Genomic DNA, 22,587 nt, shown 5'->3' on the forward strand with positions numbered 1-22,587 from the left:
GATCCACCCGAAGAGGAGACCCAATCCAGAGCAAGGGAATTCCTGAGAGGAGGTTGTGAGCCCGTGGGAGGCCTGTGCTGGAGCAGGCTCCAGGCAGGGAGCTGCAGACCTGGGGAGAGAGGAGCCCACACCGGAGCAGATTTCCTGGTGGGACTTGTGATCCCACGGGGGACCCACGCTGGAGCAGCCTGTCCTTGAAGGACTGAACCCCGTGCAAGAGTGACCCACCCTGCAGCAGTTTGTGGAGGACTGCTGCCATGGCATGGACTCACTCTGGAGAAGTTCATGGGAAACTGTCTCCTGTGGAAGGGACCCCACGCTGGAGCAGGGGAAGGACTCCTCTCCCTGAGCAGTGGGAGAAACAACATGTGATGAACTGACCCTAACCCCCATTCCCTGTCTCCATGCACTGCTGGGGGAAAGGAGCTGGGAAGGAGCAAGGAGTGGGAATAAGGTGTCTTTAAGGTCTTACTTTACTTCTCATTATTCTTCTCTGATTTTGTTAGTAAAAATTAAATTTATATGTCTAATTCAAGTTTTTTTTGCCCATGGCAGTATTTGATGAGTGATCTCTCTCTATCCCTATCTCAGCCCACAAATCCTTTGTTCTATTTTCTCTCCCATGTCCAGCTGAAGAGGGCAGTGAACAAGAGGCTTTGGTGGATGCCTGGCATCTGGCCAGGGTCAATCTACAACAGCACACTTACTGTTCAGAAAATATTCTAAAATATAATGAATCCACCCACTGAATATCTGGAAGCCGACGTTCACTTCTATATTGAGAGTCAAATTAAGAGCGGACAGCAGGGCTAATATTAAACTCCAAAACTCCACCCAAGAGAACAAAACAAATTCTATTGTATACCTTTTTATTATATTGCTCATTTTGGGCTTCTAAATGAACCACATTGCAGGGCTTTTTTTCTTCTTGTTTACTTCTGTAAGTGGATCAATGTTTTTCACTGTCTTCATAATCACTGTTTCCAAACTTTTGGAAGTCGGTATTTCAGTCACTGAATCGACACATGCAGGAAAACAAACAACAAACAAACAAACACACACACACACACACACCCATAATCAAGCTAAATATTAAATGTTCCAGGGTCAGAGCATATAAACCCATGCAAGGAAGAAGAGAAACTAATGTAAAATGCAAACACTAAGTTGACTCACTCAACACATTTTACCAATACAATAAAGCAAAAATCTATCTCTGAAATTATTTTATTTAAGTTCTACTCTTTCAAATGCAATCTGAAATGATTTTACTTAAGTTCTACTCTTTCAAATGCAATCTCACTCTACAGTGCAGAGAGGCCTGAGACTTCAGCTGCTTCTTAAAAGACAACTTTTGTGACAATCCACAGAAGTGAAATAAATGACAAAATTCTTCATTGTACTTCTAGTTTGTGAATGGCTCATAAACTACTAAATTTAGACTTTGTTTTCACATTTTATGACAAGTAAATACACAATACTTAATTACATTTTGTTTCAATTGAACTTTATTTGTAGTGTTGACTGAGACAAACTCAGAAATCACACTTCAGGGAAAGCTCTATTTTGCACCCCTTTAGCATGCTCATAAATTCTGTAAACCTGTTAATCCCTACAATGAGATTCCTGCAGAGAAACTGGACCTGAAACTTTAAATCTGCTTACAATTTTTCCTTAGAATCGCACTCAATGTGCTCCTAATTTCCAGTTTTTCACTGCCTTATTCCACATTATCATTTGCTTTCTTATATTCAGGGAAGTCTACTTTAAAACATGAAGTCTTGGATATATCATTTTCTGTAACATCAGTGGCTATTTATCATCATTTGTGTGAGCAGATTTGTGAAAGAATCCCTTGACAGAAGACTATTTTGATTTGTTTCTTTTTAAACCAAGGTTTTTAAAACAGCATAACTGAGTTCAAATTAAGTTACAGCATCAAGAAAATCAATGGTTTAGAGATATAGTTTACTTAACCAGAGAAAAGGCCTCAAACTGACAAGAAGAGTTCACACAAGAACATGTTTATACTTTTCAAAATCTGTCCTAACATATTCCTATGTCTTACTGACTGATGAGAATAGAAATCAATGCAATTTGATTAAAGGGGCTTTTGTATAGCCATGGAGATATTTCTCACTACATACACATTTCCCTCACCTGCTTTAAGGAATGTTCTATTTAGAAAATGGAAGTCTTGCATTTAGAAACTCAGAACCAGCTACTAGTGATAAAGAATGGTATTTATTAATAAGCAGAAGAGGAAACTAAATGAAGATACTTCCATAATTTGTTGAGAATGACACCTTGAAACTTCACTTTCAAAAATGTTCACTGTACTATGACAAGAATTCCCTAACCAAATATTTGTACAATTATTAAAAGCAGTATTTGTGGCTAGCCACAAGAGAAGCTATGCAATTACTTTTCATTTCAAACTTGAAATGACAATGTTCTTGCTCAATTTTTTTCTTAAGGAGTACAACTTAGCAAATTAAATACTCACTAATTACAACATGCATATGTGCATTCCATATGTGCAAACATGCATGTTTTCCAGTAAAATCAGATCTGCAGTATTTAATTACACATAACACCAAAAAGCTTTACATTAATGATAACAACTTACAAATTACAGGGTTCTTATTTTTTTTTCTCCTTCAAGATACTGTGCTCAGGAACCCCCTATTTTGAATGGAGAGAAGTAGTAACAAAGCTTAATTTGCCACTACTGATTTGCTCCAAATGACACATAGAGCCAGTATAAAGCCTATGAAGACAATTCCATTATCTTTACTCTTTTTCCATGTTTCCTGTATTTTGGATACATACAGGCTTGAGAAATTTCTTTGCTTGTCTCTTAGAACAAAGTCGTGAAAGACAAGGTTTGATGGCCATTTACATAGTGGCTAACTGCTGCCACCTCAAGTATATGGGGACATAATAAGGAGAAGCAAAAATTCTCATTGTTTATATGATGCTTGCCAGTGGAATTTTCTGAGAGCCTTTTGATTCATGACTGGGATTGTATGTGGTAACCATCACCTTTAAAGAACTGATTTTTAACCATCATTCAATTAAAGTTAGTACAATGACTGCATAAAACATACATGAAATAATTAGTGTGGATGGTTCTTAATTTAAAGGATGTTAAACAGCTTGTAGACATCTGCTAGCAAGCTGAAATGGGTCATTCAAAATTTATCTAACTAAATTAAGGGGAAAAAATGTTTCTCCTCCCGGGTCGGCATGTCACAAGATAACTAAACCGACTTACTAGGCTTGCCTGGGAATCCTTAGCTGTCAGTGGTGAATATGCAAAAGGCCAGCAAATTAAATCAACCTGCCAAACTGTCAATTTCAAGCCTCATGACTGCATGAAAATAGCATCACTGGAAGAAATCAAGCATTGCCTTCTTTTGGGTTTCCTGGCACCTATTCAAATACTCATGCAGTTGTGGCTAATTTCGCATGCAAATTTCAGTCAATAAGCTCAGAACAAGACCTCCCAAGATATTTCAAAGGATCTGACAGTATTTTTTTTGAATACCAAATCAACAGTAGTTGAAATTCAATCTTCATTTGCTAGTGCTTTACATATGCACAGTGTCCCCTCTACAGGGCTAAGTTAATGAGAGCTGTACCTGCTTTCATTCACATCCTCCCAGCTGTCCTTACTGAAGTTCTCAAATACATTACTCATAACCTTGATGGACTGTTTGAGAAAAGCTCCATGATGTCCCAAAGAGCTCTTTTTCTTGGCTGTTTTTAATTTAACCTTGGTGCCTGTTATCTTGCAATTACATTGCCCAGAGATTGCCACTGCTTTGGCTTTATCCGGCAAACACTTCTGCTCCTGCACTTGACTCAGCAAATCTTCACTTTCATTTCTCAACTTGTTAGCTTCTGTCACTTGCCTCTTCAAAGAGGGAGCTTCTTTTCCCTTCTCATCAATTACTAACTGAAATTCTGCTTTTTCTTTTCTTACTTCACAAATCCTCTTAAGTAGTGTTTCCAGCTCTCTTTTTCTTGTGTCTGCATCTTCCTTTTGCACTTTTAAGGATTCTTTCAAATAATTGTTTTCATTCAGTAAGTCTTTATTTACTTCTTTCTGTCTCTTTAATTCCCTTTCAATAGCTTTGAATCTTCTTTCTAGTCATTGTACCTGAAAAAAACCAATTTTAGCATTCACAATATTTCAGCCCGTCTTGAAAAATCCCAAACTATGTTTTCAGATATCTTTATTATATGACAATAGTATCACATGAAGAGCAAGGACAAAAGCTATCTGTAGTCCTCAATCTAAAACTAATTTTAATGTAGTGCAGATGAAAACATTTTAGCTGCAATAATACAGCTGTTGAACAAAGGGCAGATGGTAAAAGAACTTAAAATTCCAGCCAAAATGACACACAGAAGTTTTAAGTATGCCATGTTAATGAATCTTCCTGATGCATCTTGAGCTCATTACATATTTGGTTATACATACTAATTGAATTTAAAAAAACATTTTCAGAAGGAATACTACTTTGAAATATGGTCAATTTTGCCCTACCTATCTGAAGCAACAAGTTCTTTCAAGCGTCATAAATACAGAAATAAAATATTAATTTTATCTTTCAAAAAACCCCAAACAAATTCTAGCAAGAGATAACAGAAACAGAGCATCTGAAAATATGGAAGCTAGAATGTTTTCCTTTCACAGAAAGAGAAAATTTATTGTGTTTCAATTAAGAGATTAATTCTACAAGTTTCTCACATAAATTTTGGAGAAATGTTCCACTTCTAAAGTCCTTAGAGGTTTATGGTTTTGAAGTCCATTAACAATAAACTGATTCTCTGTGATGTTCTGGAATATCCACATAAACAACAATTTCCAGAAATAAGGGGTAATTTTAATTTTAGCAGCTACTAAAATGATTATATAGTCCATGAGACATCCCAGAAGACTGAAAAGGGCATCAGAGCAAGTTCTGTGCTCAGTAACCACTTGCTCCAAAACTTGGAGGAATATTTTTGGCTTGGTTTTGTACAGGCTCAGCCCCCACTCTTTCACTAAGGGAAGTGTCAGGAGTTCTGGGTTTCTCCATACATTGCTAGGAAAGACTATTTTTCCAGGAGCTATGTGCATGGCTAACTTGAGCTCCCAACCTTGTAAAATACTGGCCAGTTCCCACACTTAGCAGCAATATAAAATGTCAAAACTACCTTTGACGCTGAAAATACTGAAACCATACTATTTCTTTAAGTTTCTGCTTACAGGTTTTTACAACTACATTTTGCCAATGATTTTAAATTATTCTAAAATTTATGAAATGTTTTACAAAGTGGGTACTACAGATATGAATCAGATAAATGAGAGCTCTTGATGTACAGGGAAAATCAGAACAAGAGCTGATCAAACGTCATATGCATTTGTGAATTGGATACTGAATTTTTGAGTTTGATAGGAAATCTTTAATATGAAGAGACAACATATTATGGCTACATAAAGTTATTGGGTAAAATTAGAAATAAAAGGATTTTGTTTTTTTCAAATGCTTTAGTGAAACAAAGGGTTATGATTAAAATCACAGGTTGCACATTCCACCCCAACGACAACGTGTTAGACCAATATCTTGCTTCAATCACCTTCCTAAACTGAGATTCCACTACTGTTTTCTCAGTTCTTTAAAGCAACCTTTTGCACTCAGTAGCGCTTAAAGTCATGTATGACAGCTGGAAGGAAATAAACAATGAATAGCTTCTACACCTATCCCTAAGGTACCATCATAACTCTGTATATCCATAGAGATAAAAATTATGTAGTACCTGGCAAACAAAATTATAGTTCTGAAATATAGATGATAAGCAAGCATAAACTGTGACATTTCAGATGGTAGCATTCATATTATTTCAATTACTCACTCTACCTTAAGATAAATGAATGTGAGCACTTCCTATTCTGTGTGTTATTATTTTAACATGATGTTTGTCATTCAGTAATAACGAGATGACAGCCTTCATTGCCTGACCATATGGCAAGTGTTACAAGTATATGCAATCACATCATCTGCTGTAAATTACCATACTTCCTACAAGTTAATTCACGGATAAAAAATAAATAGACATACCTGAACTGACATTCAAAGTTATAGATTTGTGTTTATTCAATTTAAGCATGCTTTTAAAGATTTATAAGTAATTAAACAAATAGTTTTGCAAAATGACAAACAAAAGGCATGATACTGTTTGAAGGATGCCTTTTCTTTGCAAGCAAACAAAACATATGGTAAAATACAAGTGAGCCCTCTTAAGTGAACACCTGTTATCACACTAAACTACTTGTGTATATTACAAATATCAATACAATACCAACTAGTTAAGAACATCTCATTACTGTATGAGGCAAAACCTGTAGAATGTTAAGAAGATAAAATACTTATATCATTATTTGTTAAGCTAGAGAACACCACATGCTTATGGTACTGTCTTGTAAAAAGACTGGTAGACCCACACATAGGTAGAAAATACTAGCACATGAAACATTGTGCTAAAATTTAAATACAAAAAATGGTGGATTTACCACTATAATGCATCAATTCTATTCTGTAGAGGAGATCTATGGAGATTAACACTTGATATAATCTGACATTAAAAACCCAGAAAAAAGAAAGAAAAGGTTCCCAAAGTTAAGAGGAAAAATGCTAAGTGTATGTTATTTATAATTTAGATAATCTGTTAGCTTTTAACATTATACCTCTAAACATTCCTTTCATTTTCTCTGACATCACCCATGTTTATCTTACATGACAGATTCACAGCTATTTCCCTAGAATTTATTTCTGAGCAAAAATCAGGAAGGCCACATTTTTAAATTAGGAAGGAAAATGATGGCTTAAATTCTTGAGTACAGACATACATACATACACACAAACATACATGTATACATACATACATATATACGTATGTATATATCTACATAGATAGATAGATAGATAGATTCTTATATTAAAATTTAGATCTGTTTGTTTGGCTTGGTATCTTACCTTCTGTAACATCTCACGTGAAACTTCTCTCATATACCTCTTTGGAGTATTACCCTTGACCCCATCATCTTCACTAAGTTTAAAAAGTGGCTCTATCAGAAAATAAATAACACAACTTTATCATATAATAAATAAAATACATTATGACACTTAGTATTTCATTAAAACTATCTGCAGACATTTTAAGGAAATATGTTTTTTACTTCTGCTATTATTTATAATGTGGTCTATTTTCTTGACAAGCTTTTTGGTCAGTTTCTAAAGTGACCTCTCTTCAAAGTGTTCTGTCACATAATTATGAATCTCTCTAGAATCACAGTATGTTTTTTTTCAGAGTACAAGCTTTTCAAAGGTACAATAGATCTGCAGGTTAAAGACACTGCACTTTCATTCCAATTTTTATTCTTTTACAGACTATTCCCTCTATGCCTTAAAAGCAGAATTCATTGCCGTTTTATCTACACAGTCACTATCAGTTTTGTTCTCTAGGTCTTGTCCCCTGCTAGGAGGATCAGAGTGATTGGTGAACAAAGCAAACAGTAACTGTATTAGGATGGATGAAAACTTTAAACCCTGGTTTTGTTACATTAAAGATCATGTACTTCACTAGATAAATCACACAAATCATTCAACTGAAATACTGTGAAATCACAACAATTAGAAATTGATACAGCTAATGACAACCAACACAATTCTAAATATCACTGTCAGAGACAGCTATACACTTTAATACTAAAAAATTCTAAGTTAAAAAATTAGTTAGACCTATTCATAAAAGAAAATGTTTAGAAGTACCAATATGTATGGTCAATCAGAAGTCAAGAGCTTAGCATTCAAAAATTGCCCAGTGCTCACAGAAATAAGCAATTACACCACTCAGAAGGATTTCATCTTAGAATATGAAATATTGCATTGCAGAACAAAAAAATCCCAATACTCTAAAAGCACCACAATATTAGTATTTCTTTTTTGGTCCTCCTTTCCCCCAGATGAACTTAAAGAATTAATCTTATGGGATAAATATCTGTGCTACATGGTGGAGGTCTGCATTAGAAGCAACATTTCAAACTACAAGCAGGCACCACAGGTCACTTAAAAACTTTTGATTTATAAACAAAGCAAGTGTAGAAGAAAACAGTGTTACTCTCTGTAGATTCACAATCCTCTTGATATAAACAGTGACTAACAAGTTTGTTAGAGTGAATTAGACCTTTCTTTTGTCTTTGGAACATGTCATGGCCAATTAATACTTCTGTATTCATGAAATAAATGGAACACTATTCTAAAGATAATAAAAGCTGAAAAAGGTAAAACTATGCATCTGGGGAATATGTACCTTTACCTTGATATTAATATGTTAGTTCCCATGTTACTTCAGACTACAGTCCCCCAGCACAGTGGTACTGCATACATTTAGAACATTCTTTAAGTAACACACAAAGATAATACGAACATGCTTTTCATCTTTTTCTAAATATTCACTCATTTGAATGCCTGTTGTAGCTTTTATATCAGCATTTACTGTACTCCACTGAAAAGAAAAATTATTTCCTATAGTCAAAGAAACTGATCAAAGCACACAAGGTGTTATGTTTATTACGTGGATGTATTAAAATGCAATTTAAAACTCTATAAATAAACATATTATATGCAGATAATAAAGAATACTTTTGCAAAATGGATAGAAAAGACTATACGTGTTCAGTATTATCAAGGAAGACACAAGCAACATAAATTGAAGTGCAGCCAGAGGTCACTGAAACATAACCCTTTCCATTGAGGAGAAAATATATGGCCCATTCAAGCTCCTTCTCCCCTCCTCCCTTCTAATTGTTATATAATTGTTCATAGGAATTGGTTAGGGAGGCAGTGAAATAGCATCGCCTGCAACTGTCTGTCTAGGATAGCAGGAAGATACATCATATCAGTCTACTCAGCAAGACACGCTCTACCTGTCATACTTCTACATGAAAAAAATAACATCTTCTCCCTCAAGAAATAGACCCACAAGTCATAAACCCCACTATCTTCAGTCATCAAATTACCATGGTCTTACATAAGCACACTTACATCCCACTGAGAAAACATAGTTAACTGTCAGCTTTAGAATGTAAAACTTAATTCCTAATTAATAGTCACTAAATCTGATGATGAGTTAGTTCAACACTGCTGCCAAAATGGTACTTGAACTGTGAAACTGTAGTTCACTATTAGTATTGCAGAAAGCCTGCTTACACAAAGGAAAAAAACACCCCTTAAAAAAAAAATTAGCCTAAAAACACAGTAGAACACTGTGATAGTCACTTATAAAGAACCTATACAAAACATCAAAGGAATGACATTTTTGCCTGCTGTACACACCAGGTGAAGGACTTCCCTGACAGAAGAAAAGTGCCATGGTGAATAAAGCCACTGTGTTACTGACTTCAGTGGTAGGCACCCATGCTACTGGGTGGAAATAAATTTCTGGAGGGAAACACCAGGGGGAAGACCAGAAGGGAATGCCACTCCCATGTGTATATACCGAGGACACAGTAAATTCAGGAATTTCATAGTGAAAGAAGCCTTCAAACTGCCTCCTTGGAGAAAAAGCAGGCCAACAGTTCACTGTTTGTTAAGAAGGCATTTTCTGTTTCTCTGAGTAGGACTTGATGGATCCACTACCCTGCTTTTGGAGGAAACAGCATGACCAGCCTGCCAACATATTATTTACCTTCATAAACAAACAATGACATGAATAGCATGAACAGTGAATTTGGATTTGATGACTACTAGAAAATAATTGGACAACAGAATAAGAATGTGAAGAAATTGGGAACGGCAGGAACAGTTTCCTTTTCCCTTGACCCACTTAATCTTTGACCAACAGGATTTGAAAAGCTATATGGAAGAACAACAAAACTATCCATTACTTCTTCCTGACAAACACAACTGATATGCAAGAAAGACATACAATTTTAACACAGGAAATCTCAGCGTCTTTTTACAGATTTTATCCCTTGATATTAGAATGCCTGATGAAAGCAGGTATCTATCTGCTAAGGCAAAAGTGAATTCCAAAATCATTGATAAACTAAGGAGAACAATGTCAGGTTTCCTTTTATAAAATAAAACATACTGAAATTATGAACAAAGTGTATTTAGACCATATCAAGTTTGGACTCCCAGCAAATCACTGGTAACAGACATGAGGCTGTATTTTTATTTAGGATGAAAGCATTTAACACTTTTTAAGGCAGAAGGTGTATGCAGTTTCTGAGCACATGAGCAAGGATTTATAATATTACACTCATTTATGCTCAAAGATGGACATCCAGATTCAGCCACTGTGGTGCAGCCTTCTAGAAAATCTCAATACATGTGTCAAAACTGCAACTCCCTTTGATTTTCAAGGGGAACAATAAGGAAATTACTTTTTATAGACCTTATGAACTATTTTTTCACACTTCAATTGGTAAAAATTTGGAAACAGCTAAAAATCATCTCAGTGTTCTGTGCTAACAGGAAAATTTTGCTTAAGTATCTTTAGACTTGAATCTTATCAGCCATTTCCTTTTAATTTAAATGATACCCATAACAATACAGACTGGAAAAGGTAAATAAAATTTGCCTAGAACACTTCACCAGTAGTTTAAACATTTTTCTAGGTGCCAACAGAAGAATAGCTAATCATCATACTAATTACCAAACCAGAAGTGTGCATCCACCCACAAACTTTTAAAAGACAATATGTTAACCTGAAAAGATAACGAAAATGATGGAAGAAAATACAAACTGTTAAAGCACTAAACATTTCAAGAACAGGCATTTCTGGATACCTGACTGGTTTTTGGAAAAGTCTGGACATTGCTCACCAGGCTCTTCTCACCACTGTTTACCTCTCCCCTTCTCTCTCTGCAAAGACTAACTTCATTGGAAAAAACAAAGAAGTGATTTTTAAAATCAGCATTTAAACCTTCAGTTCTGTAGCTATGATCATAAAACATAAGAAGTAGTACAAAAGAAAAAGGTAACTTTCAGTTTTCAGCAGCTCAATAGTTCCACTTATTTTTAAAGACAGAATTTTAAAATGAAGGAAAAAAAATCTGTATTTTTTCATTCAAGTGGTCAACATTACCACAAAAAAAAAGAAAACAGCCACCAGAAGAAAACTGCAATAAAGAATGGTAAGACTTTATTGCTAAGAATGTGTAGAGGACTTCTCCAAACCTCCTACTTACTTACTTTGCACAATAGTGTACATGAAGAATTCACTGCAGATGCAATACCCTGCTGAAGTGTAATTATGTACTCCTGAATATTTCTCCCAGACCATTCAGGAACAGCTAATAATACAAAAAATCAGAGGAGAGATGGCGAGGCAGTGGTAATATATTACCTATCTGACTGACAAAGACTCATCTTTACAGAACCATCAACTACTGTAAAGTTTATAAAATATGAAAGAAGATACTCATGACCAATTCTTGACTATTCACCATTTTGATTTACTTACAAATTCACATACTTTGTAAGACTAGAATTAAAACAGACATCTGAATAAGCACGAATTTTTTATATCATTGTATTTCATAAATAGGTAGAATATATGCATTAGTTGCAAATACATTAGTATATATACACATATAAATTGTCATTGACTCAACAGATGTGTAGACAACTAATAAACAAACCTACTTTCAAATCATGTGTATAGCCATATGATTACAAAACACACATTCATGAAAAAGAAAATCAATCCTTGGAGAGAAAATAACTTTATATAAATAATTAGTATTCTGACAGACTACTGTACTGGGTTTCAGTGGCCAGGTTTTGGTAGTAGGAGGGCCTACAGGAGTGGCTTCTGTGAGACGCTGCCAGAAGCTTCTTCCATGTCCAGCAGAGCCAATCCCTGGCAGCTACAAGATGCACCCACCACCGACCAAGGCTGGACCAATCAGAGTTGACAGTAACACAGTAACAGATCTAAGAAGAAAAAAAGTAATTGCACAGATGTACTGGTGGCCACAGAAGAGCTGAAAGAGAACATGTGGCAGGAACAACCCTGCAGACACCAAGGTCAGTGCAGAAGGAGGGACAGGAGGTGCTCCAACAGGTGCTGGAGCTCAGATTCCTCTGCAGCCCGTGGTGCAGACCATGGTGAAGCAGCTGCAGCCCATGGAGGATCACAGGGATGCAGAGATCCACCCGAAGAGGAGACCCAATCCAGAGCAAGGGAATTCCTGAGAGGAGGTTGTGAGCCCGTGGGAGGCCTGTGCTGGAGCAGGCTCCAGGCAGGGAGCTGCAGACCTGGGGAGAGAGGAGCCCACACCGGAGCAGATTTCCTGGTGGGACTTGTGATCCCACGGGGGACCCACGCTGGAGCAGCCTGTCCTTGAAGGACTGAACCCCGTGCAAGAGTGACCCACCCTGCAGCAGTTTGTGGAGGACTGCTGCCATGGCATGGACTCACACTGGAGAAGTTCATGGGAAACTGTCTCCTGTGGAAGGGACCCCACGCTGGAGAAGGGGAAGGACTCCTCTCCCCGAGCAGTGGGAGAAACACCATGTGATGAACTGACCCTAACCCCCATTCCCTGGCTCCATGCACTGCTGGGGGGAAGGAGGTAGAGCTGGGAAAATAGGGAGGGATGAGAGGAAGGCATTTTTAATATTAATTTTTACTTCTCAATTGATTTTTTAGCTGAGTCTGATTTTTTTACCTGAAGCTGAGTCTGTTTTGCCCATGACAGTGCTTGGTGAGTGATCTCTCTCTGTCCTTATCTCAATCCATGAACCATTCATTATATTTCCTCTCCCCTGTCCAACTGTGGAGGGAAGTGATAGAGAGGCTTTGGTACATGCCTGGCATTCAGCCAGGCTCAATCCACTAAAAGTACATTTACAGATATAAAATGCTATACCTTCCCTTTTTTTGCTGTAAGCATAGTTCCTTGATTGTGAACTTACTCACGGATTGGTGTATTTTCATCTGATAAAACTCTTCTTCAAGATTCATCCTATAAAAAAGGAAATAAAAACATTAGTACAATCACACAGATGCCACTTAAAATAATTTTAAAAATTAAACCAAACCCATACCAATGTATTACTGGAATAAAGTTGTCAACACCCAGGAATTAGTTCTAATTTGACAACACTTAGCATTACTTCAGACATAAGGAGGCCTTTGTACCACAGCTTTTTAAAATGTGTAAATCATCTGAATTCCCAAAATTCAGACACGATGCTGATTGTAACATACACTAAGAAGTTTCAGCCCATCTTTTTTAGGCAAGTAAATGTTTGAGATTAAAAGACCAGTAAGAGGTAGAATCCTTTTAAGAGGCAGGTAAATACTCTGTCTCAGGGGAAACTGCCAGCCAAACTTGTGAAGATACATCTTATGATCCAACAACTATTCAAGAAACTTATTAACAGAACCATTCCTCCCATTTCCCAGCCCTGATGGATTACTATACTACTACCATACTTTAGTCTGTAATATAAACCAGCTAAGGTCTGCACAAATTGAATTACTCTTTTTTCAATTTAATAAAACTACATGCAAATAAAGTTGCCAGGATACCAATACTAAAGTTTCAAAGTCAAATTGGGAAATGCTAGAAAGACATTAACTTAAATTGTTATTAAATTGTTTATTTATATTTGTTTTCTGACACGTTCTCAATCTATATAGCTGTACACTATTTCAACAATAAAACCCCGACCTGTTTCGGACAAAGATCATACAGCACACAGAACAAAGTAGCTTTTGCTACTTTGCTACAGAACAAAAGGCAGCTTTTGCTTAAAATATAAATTCATTTCATGCACAAATACACATTATTCTAGCTGTGTTGTGAAACTTTGACTGCTAATGCTCTCACTTATTTCACTTGTACTCTGAACAGCAGCACCTGTTTCACAGGAAATTTATGCTTTACCCTACTTTGCCCTCTGAAATAGGGCTCAAAAAAGATCTGGCCAAAATATTTGCTAACTTAAGGAAAGGACTTAAAAAAAAAAAGTCTTCTGGTATGCACAGTATATTAAAGCACATTGTAAGTCAAATGCACCTCTGACTCAGCTGTAAAACATGAATTACAGAGAAAATTATAAATGGAAAGTTAAAGTAACTTACTTTGCATGACACATAAGAAATCCAGCTAATTTTGGGATCCCTCATCTGCCTTCACAGGTTGATTTTTTTTGCTGTTCTTTCATTCTCCAAAACTCAGTCATTATCAGTTTCTATTACACAGACTACAGCGGCTTTTGTCTCCACATTGTCTTAACTCTTCACAGCATGTTAGCTTTTTGCACTGAATGGCAAAATATTTCCTTGAAAATACATTGTTTATGCAATTAAAGGCTGAAATCAATAAGACATGCTTCCTGCTTGAACCTCTATCTTCTGAACAAGTTACTTTCCAACTTTAAAAACATTATCTGAATAAATACATTTATGAACATAGGTACTGCCTCTGTAGACACTAATCGACAAGCATGCAATAGTGATTGTACAAGATTTTTAAGTGTAAACTTCTGCAGGTATTTTTTTTTTTCTTTCAGCTGATGGAAGATGTGCAGAAGTAAAGTAATTATATTAAATAAATTAAGTGGAAATTTATAGTCAGAATAACTGATATGGCTCCGAATAAATTAATTTATCCATGAAATAATCTCCAACCGAAGTTAGGATATATCTATATCTGAAAAAATTTTAGTCAAGTCCAAACCAAAAATTACAATGCGCAATGCAAGATTCAACCCATCCAAGTCAAGGACTCGTTTCTGTGAATGCTAGAAATGCTTAAATGGGTTAGCCCAGTGCCAAGTCCAACCATCAGTAGTACTATGTCTCCAACAGAGACAAAAGCAAATGCTGCTCAAGAAAGAGTGGAAGCCGAACAGTTTCTGCAGTGTGAGTCCAATTTTTCACCCTGGAAGTAACACACAGGCACTACTGTTTATTTCTTCTACTTTAACTGGTTCGCAGTTGCTAAAAGGACCTTTCCACTAATCCCACAGTAAAAAAACAAAAACAAAAACAAAAACAACTTTATAACCTTTCATGTGAAGGCTTGTTAAAGGCAACTGAAAAAATACCGATCGGGTTACTATTACCACACAGCTACTGTCACCTTTCTACAATTCCAGCAGGTTAATGAAGCAGGATTTACAGGAGTCACATTAATGCTTCCCCAACAAAACTCTGCTGATTTGTGCTTAGTGATATTTCTCTCTACAGTTTTTGTTGATTGTTTGGTTGTTTTCTGGTTGTTTTTTGGTTTTTTTTTTTTCACTTTCTCCCTTTCACCGTCTTTTTCCTAAAGACTGACTGCCATCTTCAAAGTATGGAAGCAGTCAGGCTCACTGGTCTGCAGCTCCCTCTGGAGCCTATTCTGTAGATGGGAGTTATAGTGGCAACCTGCCAGTCCATTGGCACATTGGCTGTTAAAAGTAGGGTTAGAGTAATTTCATACTTCAGTTTCTTCACATCTCTGCGTGTGAAGACTATTAACTTTAATATATTTACAAGTAACTACTCTACTTGACCTCATAATTGCTGTACAGATACTTCAAATAGGTCTTTGATCTATCTGCTGCAAAGCTTACACAAGTTGTTGGCATCTTCTAATCATCATTAGCATGGAAACATACAATCACAGCAAGCTGGGGTTGAAAGACACCTTGACAATCACCTAATACCAGAAACTGACCAAGGAAAAAGACTGTTACATTGTAATCATTAAGCAAATCTATGAATTTCCTTATTGTCTTCTTTTTCACTCTATTTAAGTAAAACTTTACTACAATAGCTTAAGCACCTTTGAAAACCACTCTTCAGAAGCCTTTTTAAGGTTCTCAACTTCCCACTTGCATTTGTCCTTTCTCTATTTATTGGTCCTACCTGTTTCTCAGCAATGCAAGCTTAAATTTCAAATGCTGACCTTTTCCGTATAAGGGGCATAAAAGCTTCTGCAGTCTCTAGAGAGCTCCTTAAGATTCTTTGGGGGCAGGGGATGGTTTGCAACTATTTTATTTTAATTTTTTTTTAAACTGTAGCACATGTTTCAGATGGGTTTCAGCTACAGTATATTTCTTAACAGTCTCCAACCAATGTTTCTGTACTGCTTGCTCCAGTCTTCAAGGGTTGATGAATTTTTGACTAGTTGCTCCATTTTTATGTTTCCTTTCTGGAAAGGGACTACCCCTAGGCCAATTGATTTGGTCCACTCTTTTCTGATATTATTTAAATTAAATAAACAAACAATACATAAACCAATATAGGCCTTCCTTCTTTCCCTGGAAAAGTCACAGAGCAAATCATCCTGGAAATAATGTCCACTCACCTAATAGACAAAGTGATTGAAAACAACTAGCACATATTTACCATGAAAAAATCTTGCTTTACCAACCTTACTGGAACTGTAAAAGATGACTGACTGTAAGAAAAAAGGGAGAGCAGGCAAGAGTGCATAGCTTGAATTTGGCAAGGTATTTGAGACAGTGTCTCATCTTAATGCCAAAGATTTGAGATCTGAATTGAAAATTAGATAAGGTGTCTGTAAAACTGGCTGAAATATTAGGTTGAAGGAGTGATGATATGTCATATGGAGTACAACTGGCAGCTAGCAATTTTAAGTTCCTCAGGGATCCATTATAGAGCCAGTACTGTTTACTGTCTTTATTAACAACCTCAAAGATGTGTTAGGTGCCTCGCATCAAGTCCACAAAAGATATAACACTGAGGGAAGCAACTGAGGGCTAAGTAGAGGACTGGACCACTGCTAATTGAGACTTCATAGGAAGAAAAAAACTGGCTGGTGGGAACTTCATGAAGTTCACTTAAGGCAAAGTCCTGTTACAAAACCTGTTTGAAAGAGGACATGCTAAAAGACCAGTTGGCTCAAGAGCAGCTTTGCAGAAAAAAAATTATGTCCTTTGAACCAATATGATGAACATTAGCAGTGACATGCCTTTGAGATGAAGGCTAACAACATGCTAGCTGCACAGGCAGCAGTCAGTCAATTTACAGAATTGATTCTACTGAGCACTTCTGAGATGGCACATGTGGCTGTGCCTTGTTTCAGGCTTGTCCAAGAAAGACACTTACCTAAATAGATTAAGTATAGCAAAGGGGCATCAGAATGGCCAGAGGTTATGCATATGTTTTATGACGACAGGATGGAAGAAGACTTCTGACTACCAATTCCCACTTCATTCTATCCTTTAAAGGATTGCAGGACCATTCTTGGTGCAAGAGGCTATTATCACATCAGTTAGAAAGCAGGTCTCATATTTCACTCATGGTCTCATTTAAGACACTCAATTCCTTCTGGTGATTTCTTCTTTCTCTAGAATAGTACTCTTTGTGGCTGACCAAATAAAATGTCTTATATGTAGAAAATCATACATATCACACTACACCAAACTGAATAAGCTGCATGCCACTGGGGGAACTGCTACCCGCATCCCGAGTTTAATTTTCTTGATCTTGGGAAGGTAAAACAGATACAGCCTCCCTTTATGAACCAGTTACTGTCATCCTATCCTATCCTATCTGTGGAGGCTATGGAGCCTGTCAGGCAGATACCAAAAGAGTTACCTGGAAATCAGCACCTCAGACTCCTGGGTTACCTTGCCACTTGGTGAGGTGAAGGACTCAGAAGGCTTCTCCCCCAAAGTTTCTTGTTTGTTATGTAAGCCATCCAAGTTATGTCACCCTTTAGCCCCTTTCCCAGTTCCAGAATGTTCTCAGTTCTCAGTTCCCCATTGACTTCCCATTCCCACTTCTCCGCTCCACATCCCTGTCTCTCCGCCCTCACATCCCTGTTGGCTGTTGCTGCTTTCCCCACCCTGATACCACCCCCTAAGCCCTTACACACACATTGGCTCTCCATCTCATGCTCCACCCCCTTGCACACCATATTTAAACCAGCTCCCCCCATTATCCAGGGTCTTCGTCCCTGGACCATCCCGCAATAAAACCTTTGCTAGAACACTACACAGAGACCCTTCCAGCTCTTTCCCTGATGGCCTATTATTCCTATCTGGAATGCGTGTGAGTGCCCACGTGCTGTCTGCATGTTCGCCTGAATCCTTGGAAGTCAGAGAAGGCTTTCGGGGCAGTGATGGCTGTGGCTTCACAGTCTACAGTTACTGTAACTACAAGCTTGATTTAAAAAAAGAAAAAATAGAAAGTGTACTTTAAACTTTTTATATAGGATATCAAATATTTTTTTCTCTTAAAAAATCCAGTAGTCACTTAATGAAGTGAAAGAAATTGTAAGTTTATATTACAGATTAGGTTCAGTACATTTCCTACTTCCAATTATAATACTAAGTGGCACAAGTATTTGAGCACAACTTTCTTTCCCAGAAGAGAAATTCAGCAATGAGTGTTTCAAGGAACTGCAGGAGAAGCATAAACCTACAAAAATCTGCAGTCAACTGTCTGCCTTGGCAAGCAGTAACATCAAACATGGAGGATGCTTTCAGTTCACCCTTTCACAAGTCTCCTAATGACAGTGGATCAGCTGACAAGCAGAATACATTTTAGTTCTATTTTTCACGAAGAAGTTAAAAGTTCTCTTCTTTAGTTCTTCATCTTTCTGCTTGAGCAAGGAAATACATACAATGTATGAAATTAATAAATCAGCATTTTTTGAGGAAAACAAATTATCTGTCCTTTTAAAATTGAAATTTTAAAATTCTATGGCTAGTATTAGTGTTATTTTTGTCAGCATCTGAAAAACACAATCTCAAAATTATGTCTACTAAACAGTATTAAAACTCCTCAAACTCTTAAACGTTTTACAAGAAATGAGGAGGGACTAGAAAGTGAAGTTCATTTAAAGATTAAACCACCATACAAAAGGAAGAATATAGTACTTGTAGGTACTCAAGTATTGCAAAACAAACCATACACAACACCGCAAAATCAGACAAGTTCTAAACTGAAATACATGCAGCAATTTAGAGCTCAAAACGAAGTCCGTGGTTATCACAGCAGACAAACAAAAAACTTTTCTATTGAAAGAAGTTTGTTCTGTAGACCCAGAGAATATAAACTTTTGAACTATAATTAAAGAATGAATGATTGGATTTAATTTGGATTGGATTTGAATACAATGCAGGTCAAAAAAAAAAGACAAAGCAACCTAAGAGTATTAACTGGTCACATCCAGCTCATAAATCTACATTTTCACACTTTGTCTCATGACAAAGTCAAAGACTACTACAGCATTTTATTGTCTTTGTCACATATCTGTATTGTGTACTCATTCTATTAATTAACTCAGCTTTTAGAAACAGAAGTATATTTTAAAAAATAACGGTATATATTTTAAAATAATAGAGAGATACCAGATACAAACTTTACACAAATGTTTACCAAATACTGTGAACTATTTTGAAAACTTACACAAACATTTTATTGATATAGGGAGTAGGTGAAATCTTGCAGGGTGTTGAAAAGTCAGAATTCTGTAAAAAAGCTCTTATCCATTAATAAATTGATGGAAAAATAGAAATAAAACCTAACTAAATTTGAATGGGTTTTAAAAGTAATACCAAAACTGTTCAGAATTGTCTCTGTAAATTTACACAAGTAACAGATACATAAAAAACGTCAGGCAAAGGAGATTCATTACAAAGAATACATATCAGCAATTCAAACAAAAGAAAATAACCAACCAATGAGTTAAACATCTATAAAGTTTCTTTAAGTCTAAACTCAAATCTGCAGGGTTAATGCTAACACAGACATTTCTAAAAACTTCCAAGGTTGAAATTGCAATTATCACTTGGCCTGTATCTAGGTGCACTTTTTTCATAGGTTTATTTTGATCACTATGGGTTGGTTTTTTAAAAGAAGATATAAAACATTTTCAAATCATGTTGAACAACTCTTTTCTGATTGCACTGTGGGAGTCTTTACAGTCCTGATTAGTTTATATTTAAGATTTAGGGAGTCTTAAAGAAGACTGTATAACTGGAAAATATATCCTGAAAATTTGCAGTAACAATGTACCAAATTTCCCAATAATGAAGGTTATGTAATTATGAGTGACATACATGACTACTATTTCTGATTTTAGGACTACACTAATCTTATATCTGTCTATAAGATGAATTGAAAATGGTCTTTGAAATAACTATTCAGATCCCACACAGACTTTTCAGTTTTTAAAAAGATAGGGGAAAAAAAAGAAAACAAAAAAGAAAATACTAGTTTTGAAATGTAGTTGAAAGAGTAATAAAAACTAGCAGACGGAAAAAAGTCCAGAATTTATGACTTCTTCTAGAAAAAATGTCTTGCTCTTATTTATGTGGTATTTCTAGCAGTGTTGCCAAGTTTAAATGATAGCCCATTAGATGGAGGAAAAGTGACTTAAAGCCATACAAAACCTAGAAACCAGTGTACTGATTTTCGGCTTTATGCACACCTGAAACTGCTTAATGGCCTTGAGTCTCCTGCAAAAAGAGGTTATGCTGCTTGTAAGTATATTGGGTAGATTTTAGTGTATTTCTTCAGCAAGTCTTTGTCAACAGTAAGCATTTTCTTATCTGCTTCCTAAACAAGCTGACCTTCTGACAATGTAATCTACTCCAAAGTATTTTTGAAGATTGCTTTGTTGACAAGAAAGAGTGCAGCAGCAATCCTAGATACTCTAGACTAGGTTGTCAGAGACTAATTTCCAGCTCCAAAGAAGAGACACTGAGTCCTTGATTTGAGAGGAATAAGCATCTTAAATTACCAGGAATCTACTGGCATTTCCTAGAACACTATCAGGATCTTCTAATACGGCAGGTCAGAATTCTAATCATGTGTTTTTACATCCTGAGAACAACCTCAAAGTCCTTTGTTTACTATAATTAACTTCATGAAAAGTCATTCTTCTTATTTGTAGCACATATAGAAAATGTACCATCAAGAGCAGGAAGGTGTGCAGCATCCTGTTTTATGTACAAATGCTTCATTTCTATCCTCCAGCTTTGATTGCCACAGTCTCATTTGCCACTATTAACACAAGGATATTCAGAAATCAAGAGAGATCAAATCTATGGTAATAGATTTGTGTAATAATTTATATTATATACAAATATACATTTATATTTATACATTTATATTATATATATGTATTATACATATATATATTATATATATACAGGCAATAGTTTATGGTGGTATTGCATGTATTTTTCAAGTTACTGATACTGACCCACAATTACAGAATCTGCTGTTTTTCAGTATGATACAATATTCTGGGCTCTATTTTTCACAATATAATACTTTTGATTACTCCTCCTTTTTTTAGGTTTGTTTTTTTTTTTTAATGCTCACCTATTTGGAATATAGGAAGAAGTAGCATATTAAAAACTATGCTATAGAATCGTTATGCTAAAAGAATTACTTCCAATTTATTTTAGATTTTAGCTAGGCATCAGCAAGAAATTCTTTGTAACAGTTGCTTACTTATCAAGTTATTAGAATAGAAGAAATGCTCCCACCATCTGCGTATAAGCAAGGTTTCTGCCAAACAGACCCTCTTGCTAGAACAAAATATCCTAGTACTCATCATTTTTAATTGTCAGCAGTTCTAAAGATACCATCAGGAGCTCTCACACAGCTCCAAATCTAAGGTACATGTACACATGTGCACTTGGGTCTCAATGCATTAAAGAAAAGGTAATTTAGAAAGACAGCCTGAACTATAGCATAAACTTTCTCTCTGCACTTATGAGTTTAAAGGGCTCCTTCCCTCCAGAGTTGCTGACCCTGGGTTAACCCATTGCCAGAAGACTCTAGTTAGTCCTCTAGCAAACAACTGCCTCCTGAGTAATACACATCCCATAAGTCAGCCATTGCTCATCAGCAGCTTTCAGCATTCACAGGTAAGACAAGCAGGAGACTTCTACACTCCCCTGCATACATATAAAAGGAATTAAGAGAGCAGGCTCATGGCAGTCTAAAATAAACATCCAAACAAACAATAAGACATTTTTCCCATTTGTCCCAGGGAATCTTATCTGGAAAATAAAACCATGCAGAGAATCTAATTTCTAATAGAGCTGAATACATAAAATGGAATAACCCACTGAGGAAACCGACTCCTTCCCAAGGATTACATGTTGTAAAGACTGCAGCAGGATGACTCTTTGGAGAAATAAGCACAACCAACCACAATCTCCTAATGCATATTGTTGCTGGTATGGACAGATATCAGGGGGCTAGTCCAGGAGCTGCCACAGTCAGGGAAGCCTTCCTCTGAGTCCATGAGGTTAACTATTGCCTTTTCAAATGTTTTCCTTCAGAGTATTGGAAGACTGCTAAAGACCGGAAAGCCAAATTAAGAAAAAAATCAGACAGAAAAAGAGTGCTGACCAAGCTTTGCATGCTCTTTATCACAGCCCTTTAAAAGGGGACAGCAGCATTGCCTTATTACAGTAACCAAAAAGGTAAGTTCTAAAGACACTGGGTCAACAGTGTCAAAGAATTTTTTTTCTTATCCAGAGCTTAAGTTAAACAGCCCAATAATCCTTGCAAGGAAAATAGGACAGCAGA

The 22,587-nt window shown here is 36.3% G+C and overlaps 1 protein-coding gene across 1 annotated transcript in view; it reads right to left on the reverse strand.

Annotated features, from left to right (window-relative positions):
• CNTLN (centlein) overlaps positions 1-22,587 on the reverse strand; it is a 197,961-nt gene that overhangs the window by 59,503 nt on the left and 115,871 nt on the right. Inside the window, 6 exon segments of the mRNA XM_088054637.1 lie at positions 835-942; positions 945-1,013; positions 2,161-2,177; positions 3,645-4,165; positions 7,029-7,120; positions 12,981-13,030. Of these exon segments, the coding sequence (XP_087910763.1) occupies positions 835-942; positions 945-1,013; positions 2,161-2,177; positions 3,645-4,165; positions 7,029-7,120; positions 12,981-13,030 (857 nt within the window).

Source organism: Pseudopodoces humilis, chromosome 4 (assembly GCF_049639895.1).
Source record: "Pseudopodoces humilis isolate 2021_Gansu_Grassland_sample_001 chromosome 4, ASM4963989v1, whole genome shotgun sequence".
NCBI lineage: Eukaryota > Metazoa > Chordata > Aves > Passeriformes > Paridae > Pseudopodoces > Pseudopodoces humilis.